At 41.9% G+C, this 27,451-nt stretch overlaps 1 protein-coding gene across 3 annotated transcripts in view; it reads left to right on the forward strand.

The window, feature by feature from the left end:
• Positions 1 to 27,451, forward strand: part of ASTN2 (astrotactin 2) — a 1,116,661-nt gene that overhangs the window by 1,020,760 nt on the left and 68,450 nt on the right. For all 3 annotated transcript variants that reach the window (XM_049774120.1, XM_049774121.1, XM_049774122.1), the window contains one exon: positions 22,428 to 22,569. In XM_049774120.1, coding sequence (XP_049630077.1) covers positions 22,428 to 22,569 — 142 coding nt within the window. The remainder of the gene's footprint in view (positions 1 to 22,427; positions 22,570 to 27,451) is intronic.

The raw sequence follows: 27,451 nt of genomic DNA on the forward strand, positions 1-27,451 counted from the left end.
GCCCCTATAGTTGATATTTTAACAAAGGGTTAGCAATATTGAGTGCCACATCATCCAAGACCCACACAAAACTTTGATTCCCAGCAAAATAACTACTATCATCCTTTAAAATCCATAGATAGAGACTTCAGGAACCTCAACACACAATATGAATTCAAAAACTCATGGATGCTCAAGTGCTTTGTAGTAGCCCCCACTCTCCTTGATGACTGATTTTAAATGTGGAACCGTCACATAAAAAAAAAACTACATTAAAGTAGAGTTACAAAATTGCCTACCCTTTTCTTTCTGCTGTTAATTGCCAGTGAATTATTTTAATAATTCTCTTGTGTGCGCTAGCTTGGACTGTTGCCATCATTGACATACACAGATCAATGGTAGAGAAGAGGTAGATATAACTTTTCATCTGATACCTGATTTGTTAATATCCCCAAGTGGACAACTCTGTCCCTGGATTTAGGTTCTCAGGATAATCAAAGAAGCTAGGCTTAGGAAACCCCATCTTTGGGACTGGGAAGTCATTTGCACTGTGCTTTGTGACCCTCTGTGACCTTCTTTCCTGCACCCTTCATTCTTCTGAGAAAGGGGAGAGACCACCATCTACAGAGGATTTTGGAGAGGAATGGTGCTGGTACCTGAAGCCTTGAGACACCAACAGATTAAAAAGTAGCTAAGAGCTGTCCAGTTTTTTCAACTGTGCATGCAAATATTAGTTTTTCTTTAAAGTTCTCTTTCTCTGTCTCTGTCTCTCTCTTACACACACACACACACACACACACACACACACACACACACACACACACACACACAAGTAGGAGTTTTCCTGCCTCTTTGACAGATAAATAAACTGAGACTCAGAACCAAAGAATCATCCTTCTAATAGAGCAGAAAAACTGCGACTGGAACTCCTGACGTCTAGCTCTAAATATAGCCCTCCTTCCATGACACCATGAAGCCTCATAGAAATCAGCAGAAGGCTGCAAGGGAAAGGTGTTCCTGGCACCTCTGCATGGAAGGGAACTCTGACCACATTTTCCCATGGAAACATTTTCCCCTGTGGCGGCACAAATCTGTGGTGCATACAGTAAAGCTCTGTTTCTACTGCTCTCTCGCTGCCCGCCCAGTCAATTTTGTTGTGTTTCACAACATCAGGCTTCCTAGGTAAAACTGCAGCAAAAACCAAGCAATGTATAAAGAAATAAACAAACAAACAAATAAAATATTCTTCCTCCTCTGGTGGAGGAAATGGAGAAACTTGCCAAAGTCCCTTAAAAAAAAGGGGGGGAGCCACCATCTTTTTCCCTCCTGAGAGTGAATGAAAGCAAAACAGTCATGGCTTTCATTTCTGTTCCCCTGGTGTCTCTGTAAGGAATATGCTTGCCCAAGAAGCAGGGACTTAGAATCTTGTGATTCTGAGGTTCAGAGGAAGCAGATCTTAGTTCAAATCAAAGCTAAGTGATGTCTTATTTTATTTTAGTTCTTTCATTTTGGTCTTTCTCTCCTTGCTAAAAATCCATCGGGGATTGACCCAAAATATCTTTTCTGCTGCATTGCCCCTGAGACAATGCTTTCCTGGAGGAACTCGACTCCAACTCCGCCTGCCTTCTGGAGGGCTGGTTCTGGTTATGGGAGGCTTTTGAAACAGCAAAGCAATAATTTGTGAAGTCAGGTCCGTGAACTGCTTGGTTTAGCAAATTAGGTCTTGAGAAAACAATATTTGAAGTTGGCTTGTCAAAGGCCTAGCTAACCAGAAGTGTCTACTGGTATACTCATTGGTTCCTTGCTCCCGTGCCTTAGACCTTCTAGAGTCAAGCTCTATTAGGATTCTTCTGGACCAGTCTTTCTCCACCGGGGCACTTTTCTTTTGCTCAAAGGAATCCACAGGCCAAATAATAAAAATGGAGGTCCGTGGTACAAGACAAGGGGTCAACCCTCAACAGATCGGAGGAAGGAAGGAAACAGGACCAGAAAGTATCAGTGATTGGAAAACTATTGAGACAGATTGTAAGCCCACACGGCAGTTATTTCCAGGCTCTCCAGTTCTATAACACTAGGGTTATAATCTTGAAATTTAAAGCCCAAGAGATGAATGTTCTGGGAGGTTGGGTACCCCACTCCCCAATAAAAATGCTACCTCCATAGCCTGAGTCTTTACTGCAGGTGGCTCCATATTTTTGATTTTCATGGAGGGAAATGAACAGCCTTCTTTTTCTCTTTTTATTAACTATCTTTTCTGTTTGCTCTAACCTTTTTATCTAAAAGCATCTGTGGAAATCATCTCTAGAGCAAGTTTGATTTTCAGCAGCTTCTTTAATAATTTTAATTACTTTATTTAAACACCGTGGTATAAAGTTGTTCATAATACAGTTGGGCTTTTATTTTTGCAGTTACAAAGTCATTCATGATTGAGTTTAAGTCCTTCCACCTTTTCCTTTGAAACTATACTGCCTTTATTTTTTAACTTCTTGAAACTGTATACTGGTTACACCTTGGGAGATAGTTAAACTTCTGAAATGCACAAAGTCTGAAATTTCATCCTTACATCACCTTTGTTGTTGTACAATAACAGCATGTGATGCTCCCATATTCAGCTGTAGTGCTCCCCAAAATTTGCACCCCTTCAGCTGTGTTGCTCGCACACATACTCTCTTGGTTGAGGCACACAAATCAGACTCATTAGGGCATAGAGACAGAAGAGTGTCTATGGTGCTCATACATGTGTTTGCCACAGGGCACATTTCCAAGCCTTGGCGATCACATTTCATTTTAATGTGGATGCTTGCTGGAGCTCACACTGCTTTTGATGGTGTTCTTATGCACCTGTCTATAATGAAACCAGAAATTGCTTGCAATGATGGTAAATAGCAGACATCAGGACTGCCTGTCTCAGACAACAGAGCTGCCAGGACCATACTCAGTGCATGGGACACTAAGGCATTTGAATTTGTGACCATAAGCTCATCAAATCTGCCATCTAAGACCATGCACTATTGTTCTTGGGATGGAAGAGACGAATTATTAAGAATCATGTTATTCTGCTTCCAACACTGCTGTTTACTGTTATGAGTTGCAACATGATCATTGACCTCACACCTCTCCTTCGCCAGCAGCAAAAAGGCTCATGTTATGCCAATGTGAGGATTATTAATGAGGCCACAGGTATAGAACAACTAGTACTATTTCTGGCCCATGGTGGGCATCCAAGCTCTGGCCCTTGTTGTTCTTGATACCAGCACCCAAAACCATCGCAGATTTCCTCTTGCCCCTTTCAAGGCTTTCATAGACTAAAGGACCAAGGTACAAAGATGACAGGTGAGTCAGAATGAAAGTCAGAGTAGAGCCCAAGCCCAAGTTCTGTTGCTTTCCTTGCCAGGGGACAGAAATCAGGGAGTGTCTTCCTCTCCTGCAGGAGTTGGCCAAACTCAGTAGGCTAGTGGAAAGCCCAGGGGCCTTAAGGCAAAGTCCTCACCTCTTTAGAGAGGGGAAATTGCTCAGAAATGGTAATTGGGCTTCTCCTGTCTGGCTCCAGCCATGACTGCAGCCTTTCCTCCTGCCCTCTTCTCACATCCTGCCAATGTGATCCCAGACACTTACACTTCTTGGCTGCTGCTGACTTCTCTGGAACATGGGTGCTTATGCTGTCCATGCCCAGGTGAAGGCCAAGAATCTTCTGGTTCACAGCATGGCCCTGGAAAGATTCAGGCCTGGGTAGAGATCATAGAGCAGATTCACTCTTCACCATTTTCTTCCCTGGGACTCACTGACTGAGCAGAGGGATTTGAAGAAATGTATGTTTCTGGTGCCTACTTGAAGGTGAAGGGGTGTAGAAACAGAACTCAGGGTATGATGGAGCGGGGAGCATTTTCACAAAGAGTCATTTGTGCTAGCCCCAACACTGTCATTTCACAGCCTAAAATCCGGGAAGAAGGAATTTCCCCTCTGCAGATCTGTTTACATTGTGCAAACTAGACATTCATATTCTAACTTGGTTACATTGAAGGTTCTCTTGAGAACTATAAGTAAAGACTTGAAACCATGATAGATCCCAAATCCTATTTGTGAAGTCATGGAGATTGTGGGATAGGGAGAGGAGGATAGAATAATGTGTACAACTGGAACATCAAACAATTGCACATGTGAAAGGAAAAGCAGGGTGCATGCACAACAGTGAATTGATGCCTTTTATTTTAGGGTAACTAGGGTATGCTTCTTGGCCTCTGAGGCTACAAAGATATGGGATTCTGGACTGCCAGTTTAGCTCAGAGGACCCTACTGCAGATTTCTGTGACAGTAGATGGCTTGGTTTGCATGAACTGGGTCAGGGGTTGTTGGATATGGACTGCAGTGTACCCCATAAAACATTGAGCCTAATAATGGTGCTGCAGGTCAATAGCCATCTCTATAGACCTTGGTAACATATATGTTGCCTCAGGGCAAGCTTTGGGCCAGAGAATTTGCATCTTATGAAATCCTTAAACCCTCCCATTAATGTTGGGGTTACTTGTCTTGTTACATTGACCCAGGAGGCTGGAGGTAGATACTTTAATTTTGTTGGTATTCAAAGACTGCTCAGCCCACTCTTCTAGATGCTCAGCTTTAGTTTTGTTTTGATTACTTTTAAAATTATTTTATTTAAACATCATGTTTATAAGGTTGTTCATAATACAGCTGGTTTTCTCCCTACAGTTACAAAGTTGTTCACAATTGAGTTTCAATTATAAAATGTACAGCACCCTTAATCAATGCATATTTTCCCCCACCAATAACCTTAGTTTCCCCTCCCACCTCCCCACCCCCTGCCTGCCATTTTGATAACCCTTTACTATATCTATTTGCATCTCTGAGTAAGCTAATGAGAGAAGCATGGAAGGTGCGAGAAATGCTGGGTAACAGAGAAAGCTAGACTAAAAGCCCTAGGGTGCCCCAGAGACAAAATTGTGCAAAGTCCTCCAGATGAAGGAGGATGCCCCAGTACTGGCAGCCCCAGAATAAGGAGACATAGTTCTCTGCTCTCCATCTTGGCTGTTGGCAAGAGCAGACCTCTGAACATTGCTGGTTAGTAGTGGCTGAGCTGTATATTATGATCCAGTATTCCTGGATGCTCTTTTCTATTGAGTGTATGAAGCATCTCAGTCTTCTTCTGAGCTGGTGGAGGAGGAATTGTAGAGCTCTCCTCTTTTCTCATAAAACTCTAATCACAGTCAATTCCTGGGCTGTGAGACTTGGGATAAGCCACCACAACTTTTGCTACATTTCTGTTGATAAATTCAAGATATGGCTCCTAGAAGTTTGGAGATATGTGACCCAACATGTGAAATCCCAGCCATGTTATCTTTTTGGGTATGAATGCTCCCTTAATACCATTATTACCATAAATATTAAAAGCAGGCATGCAGTCAGTGATCAGAGATGTGATCCAGCCTCTGAGGTCATTGCAGATGTTAGCCATACTTCAGTGGCTGATAAATGCTATAGTAACACATATTCTTTAAGTTTCAAGTGAGATGGTCTCTCTTCCTAAACTTCAGACATCCAGGTTGCTCTCTCAGCTGACATTTCGGACTTTATCTCAGGCTCTCCTCCCTAACCTGAATGTGGCCAAGCTCACTCCAGGGAATGATGTATGGTGGTCAGGACAGAAGACCATCCTCCCAAGGTAGATGGTTTAAACATGTGAATTCATCATCCATCTTCAATGAGCATCTTCAGTCAGCATTAGAATCTAGTGACTTTCTTAGTTTTATCCCCACCTATTTGTAGAGGTCTTTGGATTGGTCCTTGTATTGCCTTCTAATTCGATGTCTCTCAATTGGTTCTTTGGTTTACTTGTTAAAAAAATGTTTCTCCATTGCCTTTTCATCTGGCTTTTCCCCCTCTCCTCGGCGGTGGGCTTTGTTTTTCCCCAAAATGGCTGCTTTGGAGACCTAGAGGAAATGCTGCCTTCTTGACTTGTAGATCCACGTGGTGGAGCGACTGGCTTGTGGATGAACAGCTTGTGGTGTGAGTTTCTGGTCTGCTCTTCCTTCCAAACTATGTGTGGATTATTTCCTGCATCAGAATTGCTGCTGGACCTGTGTTTTTGTCCTACTCAGCTTTAGGGCATGGGGAATCCTGTCCCTCTCTGGGGATTGTGAACCACACAATCCACCATTTCACACACACCCTGTTTTATTTCAGAGCTACCATATAGAGTCTACCATATAGTGACTTTTAGCTTTGGACTTCATGTTCATAGTAGAAAATTGGGGGCCAATAGGGCCTCAGTTCCCCCTGAGCAGCTTAAAAAATTAGAACAGCCTGACTTGAGCTATGACATTGGTCCACATGAGTGTGGAGATGTGAACTGTTTTATGGGGTTGGGTCCTCAAAAATGGTGCTCGAACCTGAGGAATCTGCTGTAGATAACCCCACACTGCCTAACTGAAAGGATCATTTTGAGGATCAAATTAGAGAGAGAGAGAGCAGAGAGAGAGAAAGAAAGCATGTATTACCAGCCATATGAACGGTATATCTCTGAGGCCCCATTGATACATACAGACATACACACCTATGCTCATACTATTCATGTATGGATTCTTAAATAGATAGTTAAAAATCTCTATAGCCACAGACATATTTTATGTCTGTGTGACACTATACTTTATATGTAGACACATTTGACGTGTGTATTATGTTTTTAGGACAACTGGGAAATAAAATTACTTCACCTAACACACACATGTACAGCTGTTAGCTCTCAGTGCTAGGTATGAATTAGAAGCTTATAAACCATATTTACTCACTCAGTGTAACCTAAGGCATGTATTAAACAGTAGGAAAAAGTGACCAGCCCAACTTTCCAAGCTTACAAACCCTTTTTATAGCTTTCATTGTGAATTGAAGAGAGAACTTGTTTCCCTTTCTCTACTTAAAGGAAAATGTTTGTGTAAGTGGGACAGCAAGGGGGGTGAGTTTAACAGTGAGTAAGAGAGGGATCTCTATGTATGGGGGAAGCATGGTGAGAGGGCAGGGTTGGAAACAGATTTTACCTCCATCTCTCTCTGCTGTACCTCTCACCTTGGGATGAGTAAGTCTAGAAATCACAGGAACTGGTCATTTGTAACTGAGGGTGGTACTTCTGCCCTCTGACCACTTCCAGAAAGTCTTCATTACAGAGAAAAGGGAGCAGTTCCTGCACATAGGCCCAGAGATGCCTCTTTGTCAATGGAAGGAGAATAAAAGGGGCATGTCTGCCCTTGGCTAGGCAAGTGTATGTGACTTGCCAGTCAGGCATGCGCTTGATCTCCATCTGCTGTGGACAGGGCACCACACCCAGTTCTCTTGTATGTTGCAGCTTTCCTTTGCTACTTTATTTTTCTTGATTTTATCTTAGTCTGCTTAGAATATAATCCTTCCTTCTTTTCCTGCATCTCTCCCCCTTCCTTCCTTCTTTTTCTCCATCCCTCAACCTTTCTTCTTTCTTTTTTCCTTCTTTTCTTCCTTCCTTCCTTCCTTCCTTCCTTCCTTCCTTCCTTCCTTCCTTCCTTCCTTCCTTCCTTCCTTCCTTCCTTCCTTCCTTCCTTCCTTCCTTCCTTCCTTCCTTCCTTCCTTCCTTCCTTCCTTCCTCCACTATTTCTTCCCTCTGTCCTTCCTCCTTTTCTCCTTTTTTTTCTCCTGCCTACCCTCATTCCTTACCTTTACCTCTGTGTTTCTCTTAATTTTATTCTCTTTCATTGCTACTTATATCTGTTTCTCTGAATCCCTCTCTTCTCCTTGCCCTTTATCTCACTGTTTCTTTATATTGCCATCTTATTCTATTATAGTCTTTCTGAGTATATCCTAACTGTGGTTTCCCTCCCATATTCTGTCCTTTTCTTTCCCTTTGAGTTTTCTTCTTTGTCACTGCTTTGGTCTCCCTTTATAAAAACAAAAACAAAAACAAAAACAAAACAACTTCTCTCTGTCACTTTCTGGTCTTACTTTTTCTCAGATACTTGCTGGTACATTTCCTGGATGAATATTCTCTATGAGCATTCAATCGAAGGAAGCCAAATATTCTAGATATTCCCATCACATGATCGGGGAGCCAGGGGTTAGTTGCACCAGTGGAACACTTGGCTTATCTTGGCTCACTGTATAAACACAGTCTCAGAGTTTAACGGCTGTTAACAGAGGTACAGAGTGGTTTGGTATAGTGTGGGGAGGAGAGGGTATATGCTTGGTGTTGGTATGAAAAGCTGGTTGAAGAAATGAGATAGATTCTAAATCTCAGTCCTTCCTGATGGGGTCCCTGAACACTCCCCCTGAAGACTCTTAATCTGATGTATGTTCCAAGCCTTGTCTCACTTTGGGAAAAGTGAAAGACAAACAGAGGTATCCTTATCACAGAGAGATATCCCAACTCTCTTCTAACTACAAACTTTGAGTTTTATATTTAGAAAAGGGAGGGAAGCTTGGCATTCAGCAGTTTTTAATCTCCAGGCACATAGTTTGTGCAGTTCTTGTTTAGGAAGAGCAAGAGGTGCTAATTCACAAGTATAATTAATTTTCCCTGTATTGCTGAATTTTTTTCTTTCTGTGTTCCCCCCTCCCAGTCATGTTTCACAATAGCTGTGATAACAACAGCAATGCTTCCATTTACCGACTGTTCGTCATGTTCTAGGCATGGTGCTAAGTGCTTTGCACACAATGTCTACATTATTCTCCATCGGATTCCACTGATCTTGTTGAGGTAGACGTTGTTAACATCTGTTTTACAGATGAAAACAAGTGAGGTTTATAGAGATCAAGCCACTTGCTTTGCAAAGTTAGGATTCAAACTTAGGACTGAGGGCAGTACACCACTTTTGTCTCTCCAAGAGGCATTTGGGGCTGCTGTTCTAATAAAGGCATCTCCACAGATTTAGTCTCCACCAATTAATGTGTGGAGGACTCAGTCAGAATGGGTGCCTGTAGGGAATCTGTGTCTATGAATCTACAAATAATCCCCAGAATGAGAAATTACTTCCCATCCCCTCGTTCCTTTTCGGGGGGAGATCTTGGTAATATTTATCCGCAGCAAATAATAATCCACACAGACAAGAAGGTTAGGGTGTAAAAGATTGGGCAGAGAGAGAGAGAGAGAGAGAGAGAGAGAGAGAGAGAGAGAGAGAGAGAGAGAGAGAGAGAGAGAGAGAGAGAGAGCCTGCAACCAGCTCTCGCAAAAAGACCCCTCTTCCCTGTCCATCAAGCTATTTATTGCCAACTCCACAGCGCCCCCACCTGGAAGGTCTAGGTGGGGAAGTTGTCACAGAACAATCCTAAGGAAATATTTTTATATACAACAATTCCAAGAATAATCTTATGGAAACTTCTTCATATACTACAGGTGCCCATTCGACAGTCAGCTGGTGGCTGAAAAGTTGTCTCAGATGCTTCTGCTCACAAGCCTGATGAGGAGTCCACAGCTCCTGGCCTAGCTTCTCAAACTTTGGCAGAAACATAAGGAATTTATTTAGATTTCTCTTTCTCCATCTCTCTCATCTGTCTCCTACATCCTCTCCCTTTCTCCTATACACTGTCTTTCCTGTGCTTCGACTTCCCCTTCGATTTTTATTTCCATTTCTCTTCTACCATGCTGATGTCCTGATAAAATTTCACTGGAAGGAAGTGGGGAGGCAATGCATTGTGAACAGTAAAGGGCCTGATCCAAATAAAAGGCTACTAGGAAGAGAAGGGAAGCAAGCAAAGGGACTAGCTGGGCAGCAGTCCCAAGGTTGAAAAGCAATATTCCCCATGAGGTAAATTGCCTAGGGTGTGAGGGTCTGGCAGTGAAGCAGAGAACTCAGGAAGACTAAGAACAAAGGAGCAAAGTAACAGGCAAAGAGCACAGCATTTACTATTCCAAACATCATGTGGTCCCTGGAGCTTTGTGATCCCTCTCTCCCATCTCCCACCAAACTCAGGGGGGGGATTCTGCTAACCCCAGAACCAGCAGGGTCCCTGAAGCACCATATCTTCATACTTCATAATTCTTGTATTAAACCACTAGGTTAGTTGGATGGGACTTGCCAGTGGTATCTATCTCTCTCAAAAAGTCTTTCAGAGGTAAAGTATTTTCATGAGGGAAGTAAGGAAGGGCCACACTGTGTTTGCTGTGATATTCTCTCATCTAACTGGAAGTAGGGAGGACTCAGTTACTATAAATCTAGCAGCGAGGGATTGAATGATAGTCACTAGGGCTCCCAAGGAAGTTAGGGCATAACTCGTGTCTTCTCCCTGCCCAGACTCTGAAGGCAGTGCTCTCTCATACAAGATATGCAGGCTGCCTAGGGTTGCTCTTTCAACACAAATTCCAATGACAGACAAGGAAGCATGAGCCCACTGGTTACCTCATTGGCTCTCTTCTAGCCGATCTGGATTGAGGTGTGGAACTTGACAGGCCAAGTTTCTTTTCCCAAGTCTTCCCAGTTTGTGGTATATAAAGACCTTGCAGGGTTGACTACAGAGGCTGAAAGCAAAATGATAAAAGCCAACGCATAGTGATGACACTCACTTGATGGAAGTGGAATCTACAGAAGCTTCTGGAAAGATGTTTTTCTATACAGATAGGAAAGGAAAGATATTGGGACATGTCTTAACACCCTGGGAGGAGCCACAGTTGCTCCTTAATCTGGCTTTGTCCCTCCACAGAATAATTCTATGAATCTTCAGTGATGACCCATGGACTAGGACCAAACAAGATGGATTCATGTCCTAAATGAGGACACAGAGGGAGCACTTCAATTGTCCAATAAGACCATAATGGTGAAGAAGTCAACATGGAAATTCTTTGCAAAGATGCTGTCATCTTTGCTCTGGAAAAAATCAAGTGTTCTCTGATGAGAACTTATGAAGCATTTACCTGGAGGTCTGCCCCAGATATCACATAGTAGGCTACTTCCACCAAAATAAAGGAGGTCATGTAGGGCAGCTCTTAAGAGTCATATAAACGGTCTATCTTCATGAAGTCTTTCTTCACTTCTAAACACATCACCTCTTTCTTCCCTCAACAACCTTCTCCTTTCCTGCCCCCAGACATTCCTCAGTATCATTAGTGGGCATTTTACTTGACTGGTAAAGACCTCTGAGACCCAGAGACAATAGAGATGAGGGCTGGAAGGACTGGCCCATGATATAAAACTTACCACAAGAAGTGGTGAGTGCAGTTAGAGAAATAACTATACAAACAACTATCATGACAATGGTAGTGAGTGAGAGAAATAGAATGCCTGTCTCTAAGACAGGCAGGGGGATGGGGTGAGGAGAGAGTTGGGGGGCATTGGTGGTGGGAAGGTTGCATTGGTGACAGGGAGTGTTCATTTTGATTACTGAAACCCAATTACAAACATGTTTGTAATCATGGTGCTTAAATAAGTATATTGTTAAAAAATAATAAATAAAAGTTCGTGTGGACAGCTCTTCAAACACATTCTTCCAAGAATGTTCTGCCCTGAAGTGGATGGGTCCATTTGCCATGTACCATTTGTCCCCACTGGCAGTGTTGACACTCACTTCCTCCTCACTCTCCTTGTAGAGACCAGGAGCTCCAGACAGAATAGCTAGGAAGTGTTCTTGGTGGTAGGAAAACCACCTGTTCTGGCAGGGGCCATGGGACCACAGCCATGGACTGGATGGGTCAACCCCATGCTTGGAGTCTCTCCATTCCTCCTGGCAAAGGGAGCTGAGCAGCCTCAGCTTGGTGGCCAACTTCCAGGCTGTTTCATCACATTTGTGGTTAGAGGGGCGATGAGGGCCCACCGTCAGCACACAAGGTTTCCACCCCCTTTTGTTTTTCTGTTGCTCAATTGAAGGGGTGAGGGGCTCTGAATGAAGTGTCCAGCTCTGACCCAGTGGGAAGTGTGAGAGGCTCTGAACCAGGAGGACCAAAAGCACATTTTGTGAAGTTGGGGTTCTCACCACCTCTTGGTGCTGTAACGTCTTACTTGGACAGCGAGTTGAAAAAGGAAAGAGACAAGGAAAAAGACCCCGTGATTGAGTGCTTTGGGGAAGTCTGCCACCCAGCAGAACTTGCAGGTCCTTCAAGTAGCAGCTACAGGGCCGGGTGAGGGGATTGGCTTTCCTTTGTCTTTCCTCCCCCATCCCAACACACACAGCCCCCTTTCTATGTCAGGTCCCCAGATGGAGGCTGCTCACACATGTTAGCAATACTCACTCTAGCCAAATGCATTAGCATCATTTGTCCCCGAGATGGTGGGGATGACGAGGGCTTTTATGGGCTTAATTAATCCAACTGTAGGAAAGGGCAGTCTCCGTTGGCCAAGTGCATATGAATGTTGAGGTTAATATTACTAAACTCTAGATTAATAAGTTGCAGGACTCTGGTAGATTACTGGGAAAGCAGCCCTGGCCGTGCTCGCTGACAGCAGCAAGCGCTTCGCTGGGGGACTGGCAACGTCTATGCTTCGAGTCATGTCCTGGGCTCCCAGAAGGTTGTTTGGCAAGGGTTTGGGGACCACGTTAACAGCGCGGGCGAGTGCACTCAATCTAGCCTCAACCACAGGGATGAAGGCTACTTGGTCTCTGACTAAATTTCTCAATGCTAGAAGTTGGGACTTTGCAGCAGGATGGGGAGGGAGACTCATGGCTTGTGACTGATTCAGGTTAACCTATTCAGGTTAACCAACATCCCAATAAAGTATGGACAAATGTGCACTAGTGGGCTGTCAACCAAGGGGGCATGGGGAAAGGGGGACTAAATGTTTCTACTCTCAGATTTGTGGCTAAACCAAGCTCAGGGACACTTGCTTGCTTCTCAGAAGGGTGCTTACCAGGTAGTCTGTGCCTCTAATAGCTGTTCCCTTTATGGTATTTTGTGGTATTTTGCCTCCTTTCTTTCTCCCTTTTTTCCCAGGGCTGCTTCTGGGATTTACCCCTGCCCCATACCAACCCTCTGTCTTCAAGTCTGACTCTCCTTCCTAGCTTTCCAGGGAGCTCACATATAGACTGTCTTCTTCCTGTTGTGCCCTAGCCCCCAGCTCTGTAGCATGTTCATCACCATTATATTCTGCCCTCATCTAGATAAACATTAATGAAGAATCACTACTGTCAGAGGCACTGTACTAAGACCAGTGACAAAGTAATGATCCCTTCTGGAGCTTTCAGACCCTAGAGGAATGCATTGGAAGAGTGAGATATCAATCTTTGTTTTATGAAGAGAAGTGAAGGTGGGTAAGAAAGTAGTTAGATAAGATGAGTTTGGAGAATGTGGTGCATCATTATCATCATCTCAGAAGGTCTGGGGAGAGTTCTCAAGGAGTCAAAGGGCTACAAAATGCCCTGGAGTAGGGAGAAAGAGGAATTCTGGATGCCTCTGGCTGGAGGAAGAGAGATAGATGATATATAGATAGATATATATATAGATAGATAGATATATAGATAGATAGATAGATAGATAGATAGATAGATAGATAGATAAATAGATATGTAGGTAGGTTGGTAGATAGGTGGGTAGGTAGGTTGGTAGATAGGTGGGTAGGTAGGTTGGTGGTAGGTAGCTAGTTAGGTTGGTAGGTAGGTAGATAGATACATAGGTAAGCAGGCAGAGACAGGCAGACAGACAGATAGATATAGAGAGATGAGAAAGAGGAGAGAGGAGAGAGGAGAGAGAAAGAATGAGAGGAGAGAGGAGAGAGAGGGGAAAGAGAGAAAGAGAGAGAGAAAGAGAGAGAATGAGAACGCTTAGGTTGTGAGGTCACAACAGGGCCAGAAGGAGCAGGACATTGGGAGAAGTCGGTGAATTCTTGTGGAAGAATAGAAACTTTGTCTCTCTTGCCTGAGGCAGTGTTTTATGATGGGAAAAGGCTCAGGTTTTAGAGTCTGACCACACTCGATTTGAATTCCAGCCTTGTTATTTAGATGGGAGTGTGATCTTGGGCAACTTGCTTAAGCTCTGTGAACATTTTTGTTTCACTTATAAAATGGTATCGTAAAATCTACCTCATAGGCTTTGCATTGGGTAGGACTCCTGGTTGCAAGTAACAGCAAACAAATGGAAACTAGCTCAAGCCTAAAAGGGAGAACGATGAGTCATGTGTATGAAACATTCAAGGGTATGTCTAGCTTTCAGACATGACTGATTGAAAGCCTTCATCTGACTTCATAAAGACCTAGTCTTTGTGCCAGGATTTCATCCAATTGATTAATTGATCAGGCCCCAGTCACATGTCCATATCCCTCGCTTCGTCCTCCCAGGAAGTAAACTGGCTCTCTCTAGAGAGTTCTAGCATGCCAAAGAGTGGTGTTGCGTGAATCTAGGCTTCCAACTTTGTGAGGCTTTCAAGCTTTATTTCCCAGTGAAACCAGGTTCATAGAAATCTATGATTCTTGAAGTCTGATCCTTGTCCTAGGGACACAGAGGGACCAAAACTCAAAGCAGAGGAAAAACCAAGAGAAATTAGAAACTCGAGGGTAGATAAGAAGTAGGAAAAGCACAGACTAGGTTTTTTTTTTTGCCATATCACTACCATTCCTCCATGTATTTTGTAGGGCCAAAAATTCCTTTGATTCTTCCTTAAATTTGTAAAATGCTCAATTGACCCAATGTGTTAGGTGATATGGAATAGCAAAACAGGTTTATTTGAATATCTAATCAAGACAGTATAAGTGAAAATGTCTTAGTCTGTTCATGCTATATAATAAGAGCTAAATAACTATTTCTATCCCTCCTCTATTCCTTCTTTCTGTTTTACCTCCCTCAATACCTTGTACCTTTCCTCACTTTTGCTTTCTTTTCCCCCCTTCCCTTCTTGCCTGTCATCTATCTTCTTTCCTTGCCTCCTTATAAAATTTACTTTCATTTGCAGAAATAAAAACCCAGGAATGTTCCAGAGTGTTAAGTATAATAGAATGTACCAAAATAAACCTAAATTTGAACACTAGACATTTTGCCATCAGGCAAGTTAAAGAGAAGGTAAAGGGGGTGACCACTGGTGAACTCACCCTGCCTGGGAACTACTGCATATATCTCTCACCGATTCCCCACCCAGTCAGCTGAAGATCCTCTGCTTTCCAGCGCAGAAGCAATTTATGTGAGCTAACTTATACATTCTCCACAATACAGCTCTTCTGCTTTTAAAACCAGAACTCATTTGCCTTCCTCACCTCTCAATCTATCTCCTATATAGGAGATATAGATATTTAAAGGCAGACTATATCCTGCCTTTGCAAAAAATACCAACCATTAGGGGCTGGGCATTGCTCCTAGCTAGTGGAGGAAGGGCAGCAGACATAAATTTTATCCCTAAAATGCTCAGAGTGACTTGTGCTTGCTCAGGTGAAGGAGAACTGTATTCTCCTTCAGTCTAGCAGAGAATCTCTGCAGGTGAGAGAGATGATAGATAGATAGATAGATAGATAGATAGATAGATAGATAGATAGATAGATAGATAGATAGATAGATAGAGGCCTGGGTGGACAGAGTGATTGGAGGGGCAGAGTCATGGGGTCCCCCCAAAGAATGAGAAGTCCTGCTCAGAGACTCTCATTCCCACCTGGGTTAGAATCTCTGCAGGTGAGCTAGATAGATGGATGTATAGATAGATAAATAGATAGATAGATGATAGATAAATAGATAGATAGATAGATGATAGATAGACAGACAGACAGATAGATAGATAGATAGAAAGAAAGATAGATAGATGGATAGAGGCCTGAGCCTGAATAGAGTGATTTGGGGGGGGGCAGAATGATTGGGTTCTCCCCCAAAGAGTGAGAAGTCCTGCTCAGAGACTCTCATCCCCACCTGGGCTAAATAATTCACTGCTCCCCCTCCCCTTCCAGCTTGGAAGAATTTCTTCGAAGTTGTTCTCCCAACCTGTTTTCAATTTGCTCTGTGGCCAGCTTAGACTGTGACCTCAACTCAATCAGAAGTGAGAGGGTGAAGGGAAAGGAAGAGGGGAAAGGAGGTGCAGGATTAAGGGAAGGAGGGAAGCAGAGAGCTCTGCCAGGGCTGGCTAGGGTGGCACTGCAGGAAAAGGGGCCTGTGCTTTGTGGGTGCAAAGTATTTTGGCAGAATCACAGGGGACCTGCGCTGTGGATCATGAGAGCAAGGCATGCATTGGGGCCGGAGATGAAGAAACATGCGGGGGTCTGGCCCAAGCCCACTCGGGTTACAGCCCCAGAAGAGCCTTAATAGGGAACAGGCACATTCTTGTGACCGGGACTCCCAGTTTCCTATCTGTCTTCAAGGAAAGGAAAACAGAAGAAGAATGTTGGAGTCTTGGGCAGGGCTGGGTGGTGGTGGCGGCAGAGCTGGGTTCCAAGGAAGTTTCTGCTACAGGACCTTGACATCTGTGGAGTAACCTGGGCAGTGTGGAGGCAAGAGGTCTGTGCTTGATTCTTAACTCTGTTCCCCAGAATTTAAGCTACAAAGCTTTGCTAAAATGTGGAGGGTGGGGAGCACTCTGTCAGGGTATATGGAAGACTGATGGAATCAAAGATTTTCAGCAATAAAGCTTTTTAAATGGTCCTCCCCCCAAATAAACCCACTCAAATAAAACCTGGATAGTCTGCATACGAGGGCAATCTAACTGGAGTCCATCTGATAAGCAGGAGAATAGGGGAGATGTTAGTTCTTTGACTCCTAGAGTTGTATATTTTCTTACAAACTGCTTTTTGAGTGTGTGACAGCTCAGAACGTTCCCTCACCCATGCACCTCCAATTTCTCCTGGGCTTTGTTTTCTTTTCAGAGGTTCCAAAGAATGTGGGGATACAGCTGTGCTTCAAACACAGTGCTCAGCAAAGGGCAGATGCTTAGAAAATGCATCTTGACTTCCTGGGAAATAAAGCAAGAAACACAGGGAAGTATGCAGGAAATTCTTCTAGCCTTGATAATTTCTCAGAGACTGGCTAATCTAAAAGCACGTTGTTAGCCACAGCTACCAAGACACAAAGTCTGCCTTCCAAGTCACCCTCCCACTTTCCTTTTCTGGGTTTTGGGTCTATCTGGTCAAAGAACTTATCAGGTCAAACATAAAGCCTTTGAGGCTCAAATACAACTCAGGGTTCAGACAACAGGCCTTGCCTGTGCAAGGAAGCACACATCCCCATCCCCTAATGGTTAGCACCATCAGGTGTGGCCCTGAGAACTCCGAGAACTCCAAGGCCCAAGGAGCACCACATTGCCTCACCCAGGCATTGAACCACCTGACACAGTTGGAAAAGTATCTTCAAGAATGGCCCATGGGTTTCCTGAGCCCTATTTGCATCCCCTACCTCCAAATAAAACCAATGTAAAACAAAACATAGGTGTACTTACCTGTTTTTATGTTGTAATAGAACTTTAAAAATAAAAACAAGAGTTGATGTATTTTTGAGTTAAATGGTTTAGAAAAACTATTTTATATATTGATAACATTGCCAGTTGGCTACTAGTCATTTGACATGGGAGAAAGCCAATGTAGAAAGGCAAAGAATGATGCCAGGGAGCTGTAAGTGAGGAATGTAACAGGACTTAATCCTCTGCTGTGTGCTTCTGAGCCCAACCTCTTAACCACTGTATGTTACTATTTTTTAGTTGTCCTGCTGCCAGATGCAGTGGATGGTGCTCTGTGGAACCACAATCCACGTGTTAAGTCACGATGCTATGCATCTGTGCACAGACCAGCCCCCAGGCCTTCCCTGCCCCCTCCCCCAGCACCTGCTCTACTAGGTGAGGAAAGGCCAAGGGGTGGGTTCACCTCATTCACTTGCCTTCAGTTAGGCCACACTGTGCTTCAATGCCAAGAAAAACAACCGTACAATGTACTTTATGGGCCTATTCTTGTGTTTAACAAGCCTTCCTGTTGTCAGATTACACACTGCCAGTTCAGGGACTGTTTCTTTTACTGTCTCCTTCCCCCAAAAGGGGAAGTAAGGAGAGTAGTCCTAATTTCATCACCAACTGAATGAATGGAGAAAGCCTGATTTCTTAGTATTGTTCAATTTCTTCTCCAAGACCATTAAAGTCCACATAGAAAGATAGGACTTAGGAGGAGTTCAAAGATTTGGGTTCAAATCAGCATTGTCCCTCCTGATTCTCAGGGCTAACCTGCGCTTTACCACAGAGATGTTACCTTTTTATTATTTTTTTTAATAATATCTTTATTTGAGCACCATGATTACAAACATGTTTGTAGTGGAGTTTCAGTTATAAAAAAGGAGAGGTTACCAGTTTTGTAAAACCTTTATCCTTCCACATGCAAAGCCTTGCTCTCAACCTGTTTTTCTAATTCACTAGCCCAATTTCCTGCCTTTATTTTTGTTTGCTTTTGGGTCACACCTGGTTGTGCTCAGGATGAACTTCTGGTTCTATGTTCAGGGACCCCTCCTGGCAGTGCTCAGGGAGCCATATGGGGTTTCATCTATCAAACCTCCTTCAGCTATTTGCAAAGCAAGTTCCTTGCCCACAGTACTATTTCTCTCACCCCAGTTTTAGATTTGCAGGTCAATGTGTGTATATCATCTCAAATAGAATTAGATGCTAAATATCCTAATAACGTTCTTAAAATGACTTGTTATTCACATTCCACATGCTCTTATTTCTTCCTTTGAACCTATAACCCTTCTAACCAATCATGTGCCAATCTTGCCAACCTTGCATATTTATGGGATTTTTATCCATGGTCTAAAAGCATGAAATGCAGGGGAATATCTGGAAAGTTCTGCCTGTTTGAAAATGAATGTCAACCATCCTTTGGCTTGAAGACAATAAATCTAGTCCACCAGTATCCTACATCCCCTCAGGAAAGGCCAACTCCTTTGATGGGTATCTAGAAACAAATTGAAAAGCAGACAGACACGGATTCAAGCTCAAAGAAAACAAGGCTAAATAACCATGCTTGGAATCTTCAGAAACCAAGTGGAACAAGGGCATGCTCTCTATCCTGGGAAGAACTTCATCCTTCTCCTTTGCCCTGCTTTTCTTCCCATGTGACTTTGCTTTGGTACTGGCTAGAAGACAGGCATAGTCAGTTAATGAGATTACTATGGAGGGAGCTGGCATCAGAGACCTGAAAAAAAATCTTGGGGAGGCTAAGACCAGTAATTAAAAATGGGTTTTCTGATCTCTTTATTAAAATGTTTTTCATTGAATCACTGTGAAGTACAGTCTCAAAGCTGTTCATGATTGAATTTCAGTCAGACAATGGTCCAACACCCTTTCTTTCACCAGTGTACATTTCCTGCACCAATGTATTCAGTTTCCCTCCCTATGCCCTCAGCTTGCCTCGATGGCAGATATTTTTACTCTTTGACCTTTTCATTTTTTTCCATAAAGACACCCAATTCTAGAAAAATAATTTCTTCCTAGAATTATTGTTTTCTCTCTATACTTGAAACTCATTAAATTCTCCTTGTGGTAGAGACATGGAGAAATGAAAGCTCAGGCTACAAAGGGTATGCAAAGAATCCACGCCCAAGACTTGAGTGAGAACTTGAGTTCTTGAGTGAGAACTAGAGTTGTGTGTCTGACACGAGCCTGACGAAGACTCTTAGTCTCATGCTCTTATTTTCAAGCTCATGAACTCACTCTAAGGTGTCTTGAGGATTGTGGACAAATGAGAGCCCTAGGTCATGGGGCCCATAGTATATGTTGCTTGTTTGGGCAATCCAGAACATTCAGTCAGCCAGGGTTCAGCATGGTCTACTTGTGATTGGATAATGGAACTCTGAGAGACAAAACTGAAGTAAGTTTTCTATTCTACTTGTCTAGTCTCTGGTAGAGAAACATCAAGTAACATCTATGGGGCTCAATTTTGACACTAGAATGTCATGATCTCATGATGGTTCTATAATATAACATAGCATAACATAACATAACATAACATAACATGGCACTTAATCATGATGGTTCTATAACATAACATAAATATCGCTCATAAAAGTGAACTTAACATGCACTTGGAGTGGCAAAGGTATAGCTGAAAAGAAACAGTTCTTTCATTTGCTACTGAAAATATAAGAGGAGGCATGCCATCTCAGGTTTAAAGTAGAAGAATACATCAACAGTAGCAAGTCCTCATATCATTTCATACTGTAGATATAAAAAATGCCTCCAAAGCCTATTTTTCTCTAAATCATCCATTTTTATGATTAGAAGGAAATTTAGAGGACTTTTAGTCTGGCTCCTTTACTTTATCTATTTTAGGTAAAATTTTATTGATTTTTTTCTTCCTTATAATAGCAATGCATGTTCATTGTAGGTGTGCTTAAAATAGATATATGCAAACATAAGGGAAAATAAATTCTCATGAAAACATTTTCCAGACAAGGCCACTCTTCTGCATTTGCTGGGTTATCTTATAAATAAATATATATGTAAAATTTCTACCAAAAATCAGATTATTCTGTAATGGCATAACCTGTTTTTATCATAGCATATCCTAATGTAGTTTTATATTGCATCATAAAATAATTCCACAGAATTATTTTAATGGCCATAAAATATTCCATTGTATCAGCTAACTATAATTGATATTGCTATTTATAATATTTCTAAAATTTTGCTATTATTAAAAGTATAAGTGTTGGGGCTGGGAAGGTGGCGCTAGAGGTAAGGTGTCTGCCTTTCAAGCACTAGCGTAGGATGGACTGCCATTCGATCCCCCGTGCCCCATATGGTCGCCCCAAGCCAGGGGCAATTTCTGAGCACATAGCCAGGAGTAACCCTTGAGCGTCAAATGGGTGTGGTCCAAAAACAAACAAACAAACAAAAGTATAAGTGTTTATACTCATAACTGAATCTTTGTGCACCTGTATGTTCTTAGTTAAATTTTTAAAAAGTAATTAATAGTTATTTCAGCGCCTTCATTTTTAAGAGGAGAAAATTGAGCAATGAAGTGGGGGTTTTCTTACTGTCTAGTAGAACCTTATGAGAGCTGAGACAAGATGCCCAGATTTTAAATGTTCAATTGTTCATTCTGGTCTTCAACTGGCCTTTTATTGTCAGCCCTATTTCTAGAAAACTTGAATCATATCCTGAACCCCAACACTTAGATTAAATTTACTTTTTAGGAAATTCAGTGGCATTTGGAAGTCATAGAATTTGGGACTCTTGTTTTTCTATTGGGCTTTGTGTCCCAAGTTTCTGATCAAGGAATTCTTTTCTCCTCATTTGGGCAGGGTCTTTCAACATAAACTACATGAATCCAGTACTGCCATTAAAGAGTGGCTGTGTTTAATGAAATGTAGTGATTATTCCTAATCCACTTTCTTCATTATACTTGAAAGAAAAATAAAATTTTAAAGAAAGACATGGGGCCGAAACAATATTATAATAGGTAAAGTGCTTGCCTTACATGCATCTAATTTCAGTTCAGTCCCCAGCATTCCATATGGTCCCTGAGCACTGTTTGGAGTAATCTCTGAGTAAAGAGCCAAAAATAAGCCCTGAGCACATCTGGGTGTGGCCCAAAAATCAAAATAAAGAAAGAGGGAGGGAGGGAGGGAGGGAGGGAGGGAGGAAGGAAGGAAGGAAGGAAGGAAGGAAGGAAGGAAGGAAGGAAGGAAGGAAGGAAGGAAGGAAGGAAGGAAGGAAGGAAGGAAGGAAGGAAGGAAGGAAGGAAGGAAGGAAGGAAGGAAGGAGGGTAGGTGGGTGAGAAAGAAAGAAAGAAAGAAAGAAAGAAAGAGAGAGAGAGAGAGAAAGAAAGAAAGAAAGAAAGAAAGAAAGAAAGAAAGAAAGAAAGAAAGAAAGAAAGAAAGAAAGAAAGAAAGAAAGAAAGAAAGAAAGAAAGAAAGAAAGAAAGAAAGAAAAAGAAAAAGAAAGAAAAAGAAATAGAAAGAAAGGAAGAAGAAAGGAAGGAAGAAGAAAGAAATAAAAATAAAGTAAAAAGAAAAAGAAAAAGAAAGAAAGGAAGAAAGAAAGAAAGAAAGAAAGAAAAAGAAACAGAAAGAAAGGAAGAAGAAAGGAAGGAAGAAGAAAGAAATAAAAATAAAGTTAAAAGAAAAAGAAAAAGAAAGAAAGGAAGAAAGAAAGAAAGAAACAAAAGAAAAAAAGAAAGGAAGGAAGAAGAAAGAAATAAAAATAAAGAAAGAAAAAGAAAAAGAAAGAAAGGAAGAAAGAAAGAAAGAAAGAAAGAAAGAAAGAAAGAAAGAAAGAAAGAAAGAAAGAAAGAAAGAAAGAAAGAAAGAAAGAAAAGGAAAGACCCTATCATAATTAATCTCATTTTAATTTTGGATACCATCTTATAAATGGTTGGTATTAGCATCCCATTTTAACAAACAAAAAAATTTTGAGTTCAGCCTACATGTTGTCAAAGATTTGCCGGGCCTAAACACTATTTTGCATCATTTTTTTATAGTCTGAGATTGTCTTATTCATTCATTGTTCTGATCATAATGTCCAGACAATTTGATAGGTTTGGAGGAAACCAAAACGTTCTGCTCACCAGGATCTTAGCCAGGGAGCTCATCTTTCTTTTTCTCCCTCCAGGAGAATTCCTGAGTTTTGCAGATGACTTACTCTCTGGCCTGGGCACATCTTGTGTAGCAGCGGGTCGAAGCCATGGAGAGGTCCCTGAAGTCAGTATCTACTCCGTCATCTTCAAGTGTCTGGAGCCCGATGGTCTCTACAAGTAAGATATGTTGCGTGCATGGGGATTGTAAAGCAGTCTAGATGCATAGGATCTTTGAAGGGAAGGTCTGACTGTCAGATGTCTGACAGTCCTGCCTGTGTGTGCATATGGAGAGGCAAAAGTTTAGAGGCATCCGCAGGAGAACTATGCCATAATGAGTCATGAAACAATACAAGATTAGTGTTAACTGGCCCATGGAGATCATAAAATTAAGATGATTTCTAAGAATCTATAACCTGACTAGAAATGTGGCAAGTTATTAAGAATGACTAGGACAAGGATTCCCTGTCCAGTGTTCCTTTCTTTTTTTTACATTTTTTTTATTTAAACAACTTTATTACATACATGATTGTGTTTGGGTTTCAGTCATGTAAAAAACATCACCCATCACCAGTGCAACATTCCCATCACCAATGTCCGAAATATCCCTTCTCCCCACCCGACCCCCGCCTCTACTCTAGACAAGCTTTCCATTTCCCTCATACATTCTCATTATTAGGACAGTTCAAATGTAGTTATTTCTCTAACTACACTCATCACTCTTTGTGGTGAGCTTCCTGAGGTGAGCTGGAACTTCCAGCTCTTTTCTCTTTTGTGTCTGAAAGTTATTATTGCAAGAATGTCTTTCATTTTTCTTAAAATCCATAGATGAGTGAGACAATTCTGCATCTTTCTCTCTTTCTCTCTGACTTATTTCACTCAGCATAATAGATTCCATGTACATCAATGTATAGGAAAATTTCATGACTTCATCTCTCCTGACAGCTGCATAATATTTCACTGTGTATATGTACCAGTTTCTCTAGCCATTCATCTGTTGAAGGGTATTTTGGCTGTTTCCAGAGTCTTGCTATGATAAATAGTGCTGCAATGAATATAGGTGTAAGGAAGGGATTTTTGTATTGTATTTTTGTATTCCTAGGGTATATTCCTAGGAGTGGTATAGCTGGGTCTTATGGGAGCTCAATTTCCAGTTTTTGGAAGAATCTCCATATTGCTTTCCATAAAGGTTGAACTAGACGGCATTCCCACCAGCAGTGGATAAGAGTTCCTTTCTCTCCACATCCCCGCCAATACTGCTTGTTCTCATTCTTTGTGATGTGTGCCAATCTCTGGGGTGTGAGGTGGTACCTCATCGTTGTTTTGATTTGCATCTCCCTGATGATTAGTGATGCGGAGCATTTTTTCATGTGTCTTTTGGCCATTTGTATTTCTTCTTTGTCAAAGTGTCTGTCCATTTCTTCTCCCCATTTTTGATGGGACTAGATGTTTTTTCTTGTAAATTTCTGTCAGTGCCTTGTATATTTTGGAGATTAGCCCATTATCTGATGGATATTGGGTGAATAGTTTCTCCCACTCAGTGGGGGGCTGATGACATCTCTATTGAGAAATGGCAGTTGACATATCTGAAGTATACACACACATACACAACATATGTACCTATTATTAACAGATCTAGCCAGTAACTTAGATAGGTAAATAGATATATTATAGGTAGATGATAGAAAGAGAGAGAGGTTGTGGGATGTCAGGGGAGGAGAGGGAAATGGAACCAACTCTTAGGTGAGCTTTGTAAGATGGAAGTTTTTAGTGGGACACATAAGTTAACTTGAACTAGGGAGCAATGTGGCTCTTATTAAATTATAGATTAATCTTCCTACCAACCTAAACCTATAGGTATGATCAAGGTGAACATTATTCACCAAGTATTTCTCTTATTGAGTTTTTCCCCCATTTATTCACTCACTGACTCTGATGTCCATCTTTCTACTCAATCTAGTATCCATCCTTTATTATGCCTTTACTTCTTCCTTTCTTTCCTTTTGCCATCACCCATAATTTCTTATAGAACATCATTTATTCACCTACTCGTTCATTAATTCATTCACATTTCCACTTGCTCACTAATAATTCATTTAGTTAGCAGTAGTCACTTTTTTTTCCCCAAGGATTTCTTGGGGGAAATCTTGGGATTTCACAAGTGCAACTGTGACAGAGAAACTATTCTTCAGATAACTTAAAAGCTGGTAGTATGATTATAGGCAGGAACCACTGAACACTGTAAAATTTAGTCACTAAACAACAACAATAACACCCCCCCCAAAAAAAAACAATCAATGGTAGTGTGACTGGATTAAAATCTGCTTCTGGCATTTTAGTTATGTGACCTTACAAAAGTGTCCTTATCTCTTTAAGCCTCTATGAGACACAAGTGATAAAACTTAAGTCATTGAATTGTATAACTCAATACAAAATATAGAGAATTAAATAAGAAATGCCCGGCCACAGCATTTGAAAATATGTCTTCCATAAACACACTTTGTGAAATCCCTTTATAATCAGAGGATAAATTCCCAAATGTGCCTCTCCGCAGATTCCTCAATCTGCTGATCATGACTTGTCTAGAAACTGTGGTGCTCTTTTGAACAAATGACAAATGCCATATTTTGGTTCATTAGTCATACCCTACCTATTTATACACCAAACTTGGAGAACACTATGAGCTTCGGCATTGGATCTTGGATCTTGCTCTTCCATTTCTCTTAGCCACTGGAACTTTTTTTTTTTAAAAATAATATATTTATTTAAGCACCATGATTATATACATGATTGTAGTTGGTTTTCATTCATAAAAGAACACTCCCCTTCACCAGTGCAACATTTCCACCACCAATGCCCCCCATAACTCTCCCCACCCCACCCCACCCCATGCTTCTTTTTCAGACAGGAATTTAGCCACTGGAACTTTTTTTTTGGGGGGGGGCACACCTGGCAGTGCTCAGGGGTTACTCCTTCTGTCTGCTCAGAAATAGCTCCTGGCAGGCACTGGGGACCATATGGACACCGGGATTTGAAACAACCACCTTTGGTCCTGGATCGGCTGCTTGCAAGGCAAACACTACTGTGCTATCCTCCGGGCCCTGGAACTTTTTATATTATGTCAAAAGACAAAGTCAGATAGAGATAGTGAGGGCTGGAGAAGTGGGATTCCCAAAGTACAAAAGGCTATGGGATCTCTCCCAGGGGGCCATCTGAGCACCTTTCAGAATATTTGTCTTGGTCTTAAAGCAGATAGTCTTGATGGGAAGCATCTAGAATGCTCCAGCACTGAGAACTAGAGCAAATGCCTATATGTTCTGGGCATCAAGTTCTATTTCCATCACCCCATGGCCTCCTGAGTTCAGCCAGGTATGATTCTTTATAACTTCAGAATTTTCAGGTAGGTCTCCCACTTCTTTTCTTTCTTTCTTTTTCTTTTCTTTTCTTTTTTTTTTTTTTTTTTTTGGTTTTTGGGTCACACCCAGCAGCCCTCAGAGATTACTCCTGGCTCTATGCTCAGAAATTGCTCCTGGCAGACTCAGGGGACCATATGGGATGCCAGAATTAGAACCACCATCCTTCAGCATGCAAGGCAAATGCCTTAGCTCCATACTATCTCTCTGGCCCCTTGATCTCCCACTTCTTAACAAAATAACTGCTTGAGGTCTAGATCCTTAGGACCTGCCTCTGAAGACTCTTAATAAGTAAACATAGATGCCATTTCCTCAAGCTCTGGATTAAATGCTTCTGTGAACTTTTCTTGGGATGAAAAGAAAAGATGAGTGGTCCTGTCCAACTCTAAACTCTCCAATTCTATGGGAAAAAAGTGGTTTGTTTAAAATTCTCCTTATAATAAAGCTGAAGCAGTGGCACAGCGGTAGGGCGTTTGCCTTGCACGCAGTAGACATAGGATGGGCCTTGGTTTGATCCCCCGGCATCCCATATGGTCCCCAAGCCAGGGGCAACTTCTGAGCGCATAGCCAGGAGTAACCCTGAGCTTCACTGGTTGTGACCCAAAAATACCAAAATTTTTTTTCCTGATAACTGACTTTTTGTTCCTCTCTCTATTGAGGGCATAGATTTTGTGGGGGGGGGTGATGGTGGGTGCAGACATTTCTGGTTTCCACTTTTTGCCCCATACCTTATCAGATCTATGACACTGAGTGTGCTTCCTCGCATTATGGACCCCCATTTTCTTGTTCGTGAAAATATAGGTTCTATGTTCTGCTCCCTGAGGATGCAGGAGGATTTGAGGATGTCATGTAAGAAAGTTTTCCATGTGGTGACAATATACTATATGCTACTCTTTCCCACTTGGGATGTACAAGATGTGGTCAAATTGATTTCTTTTTGTTGCCTTAGTTGGTTTAATGATCAAGTTAGATTCCCGTCCCATGCTCCAACTGCTAGCAACGCATCTATCAAATCAGAGATGAACAAAGCCATGGCTGGGTGTTCCTAACCATTGGGATATGAATAACAACTGGGCGATATGTGAAGATTTGGTGCGAACCAGTCATGAACCCTATAGGACCATTATGTAGCAGGCCATGCTATATTTCATGAAACTCCCAAAACAATGAAATGAAGTTCTCTAACAAATCAGCTGCCAATCTCCAGCTGCCATTTCCTCTCACCTCTCCTTTTCCTCACTGCATCCTGGCCCTCCTGTCTTACATCTTGAAGTCAAGAGCATCTTTCTTCTTCTGTCCTTGAGATGTGCTGGTTAAGCTCTTGTCATGCGTAGCTCAGAATATGTCTTTCTTTTATTTTTATTTTTGAAATTGATTTTATTAATAGCCCTGGGATCCAGGCCGCTCTGACTTGGAGCCAGAGTGTTGTTTGGATGGTTCCCTCATCCTGCTGGCGGCTCTCCTCCCCTGAAGTCTGATTGACTTGCTCTCCCGTTCTAAAATAGTACTAGTGTTGGTTTTTGGGGTTTCTCTTCTCTCTCACTCTCTCTGTCTCTCTGTCTCTGTCTCTGTTCTCTCTCTCTCTCTTTACTCATTTCTTAGCAGAATTAATTTTCTCCTTCTTGCATCAAAAATGAGAGTAGGTTTTG

The sequence above is a fragment of the Suncus etruscus genome, chromosome 5 (assembly GCF_024139225.1).
Source record: "Suncus etruscus isolate mSunEtr1 chromosome 5, mSunEtr1.pri.cur, whole genome shotgun sequence".
NCBI lineage: Eukaryota > Metazoa > Chordata > Mammalia > Eulipotyphla > Soricidae > Suncus > Suncus etruscus.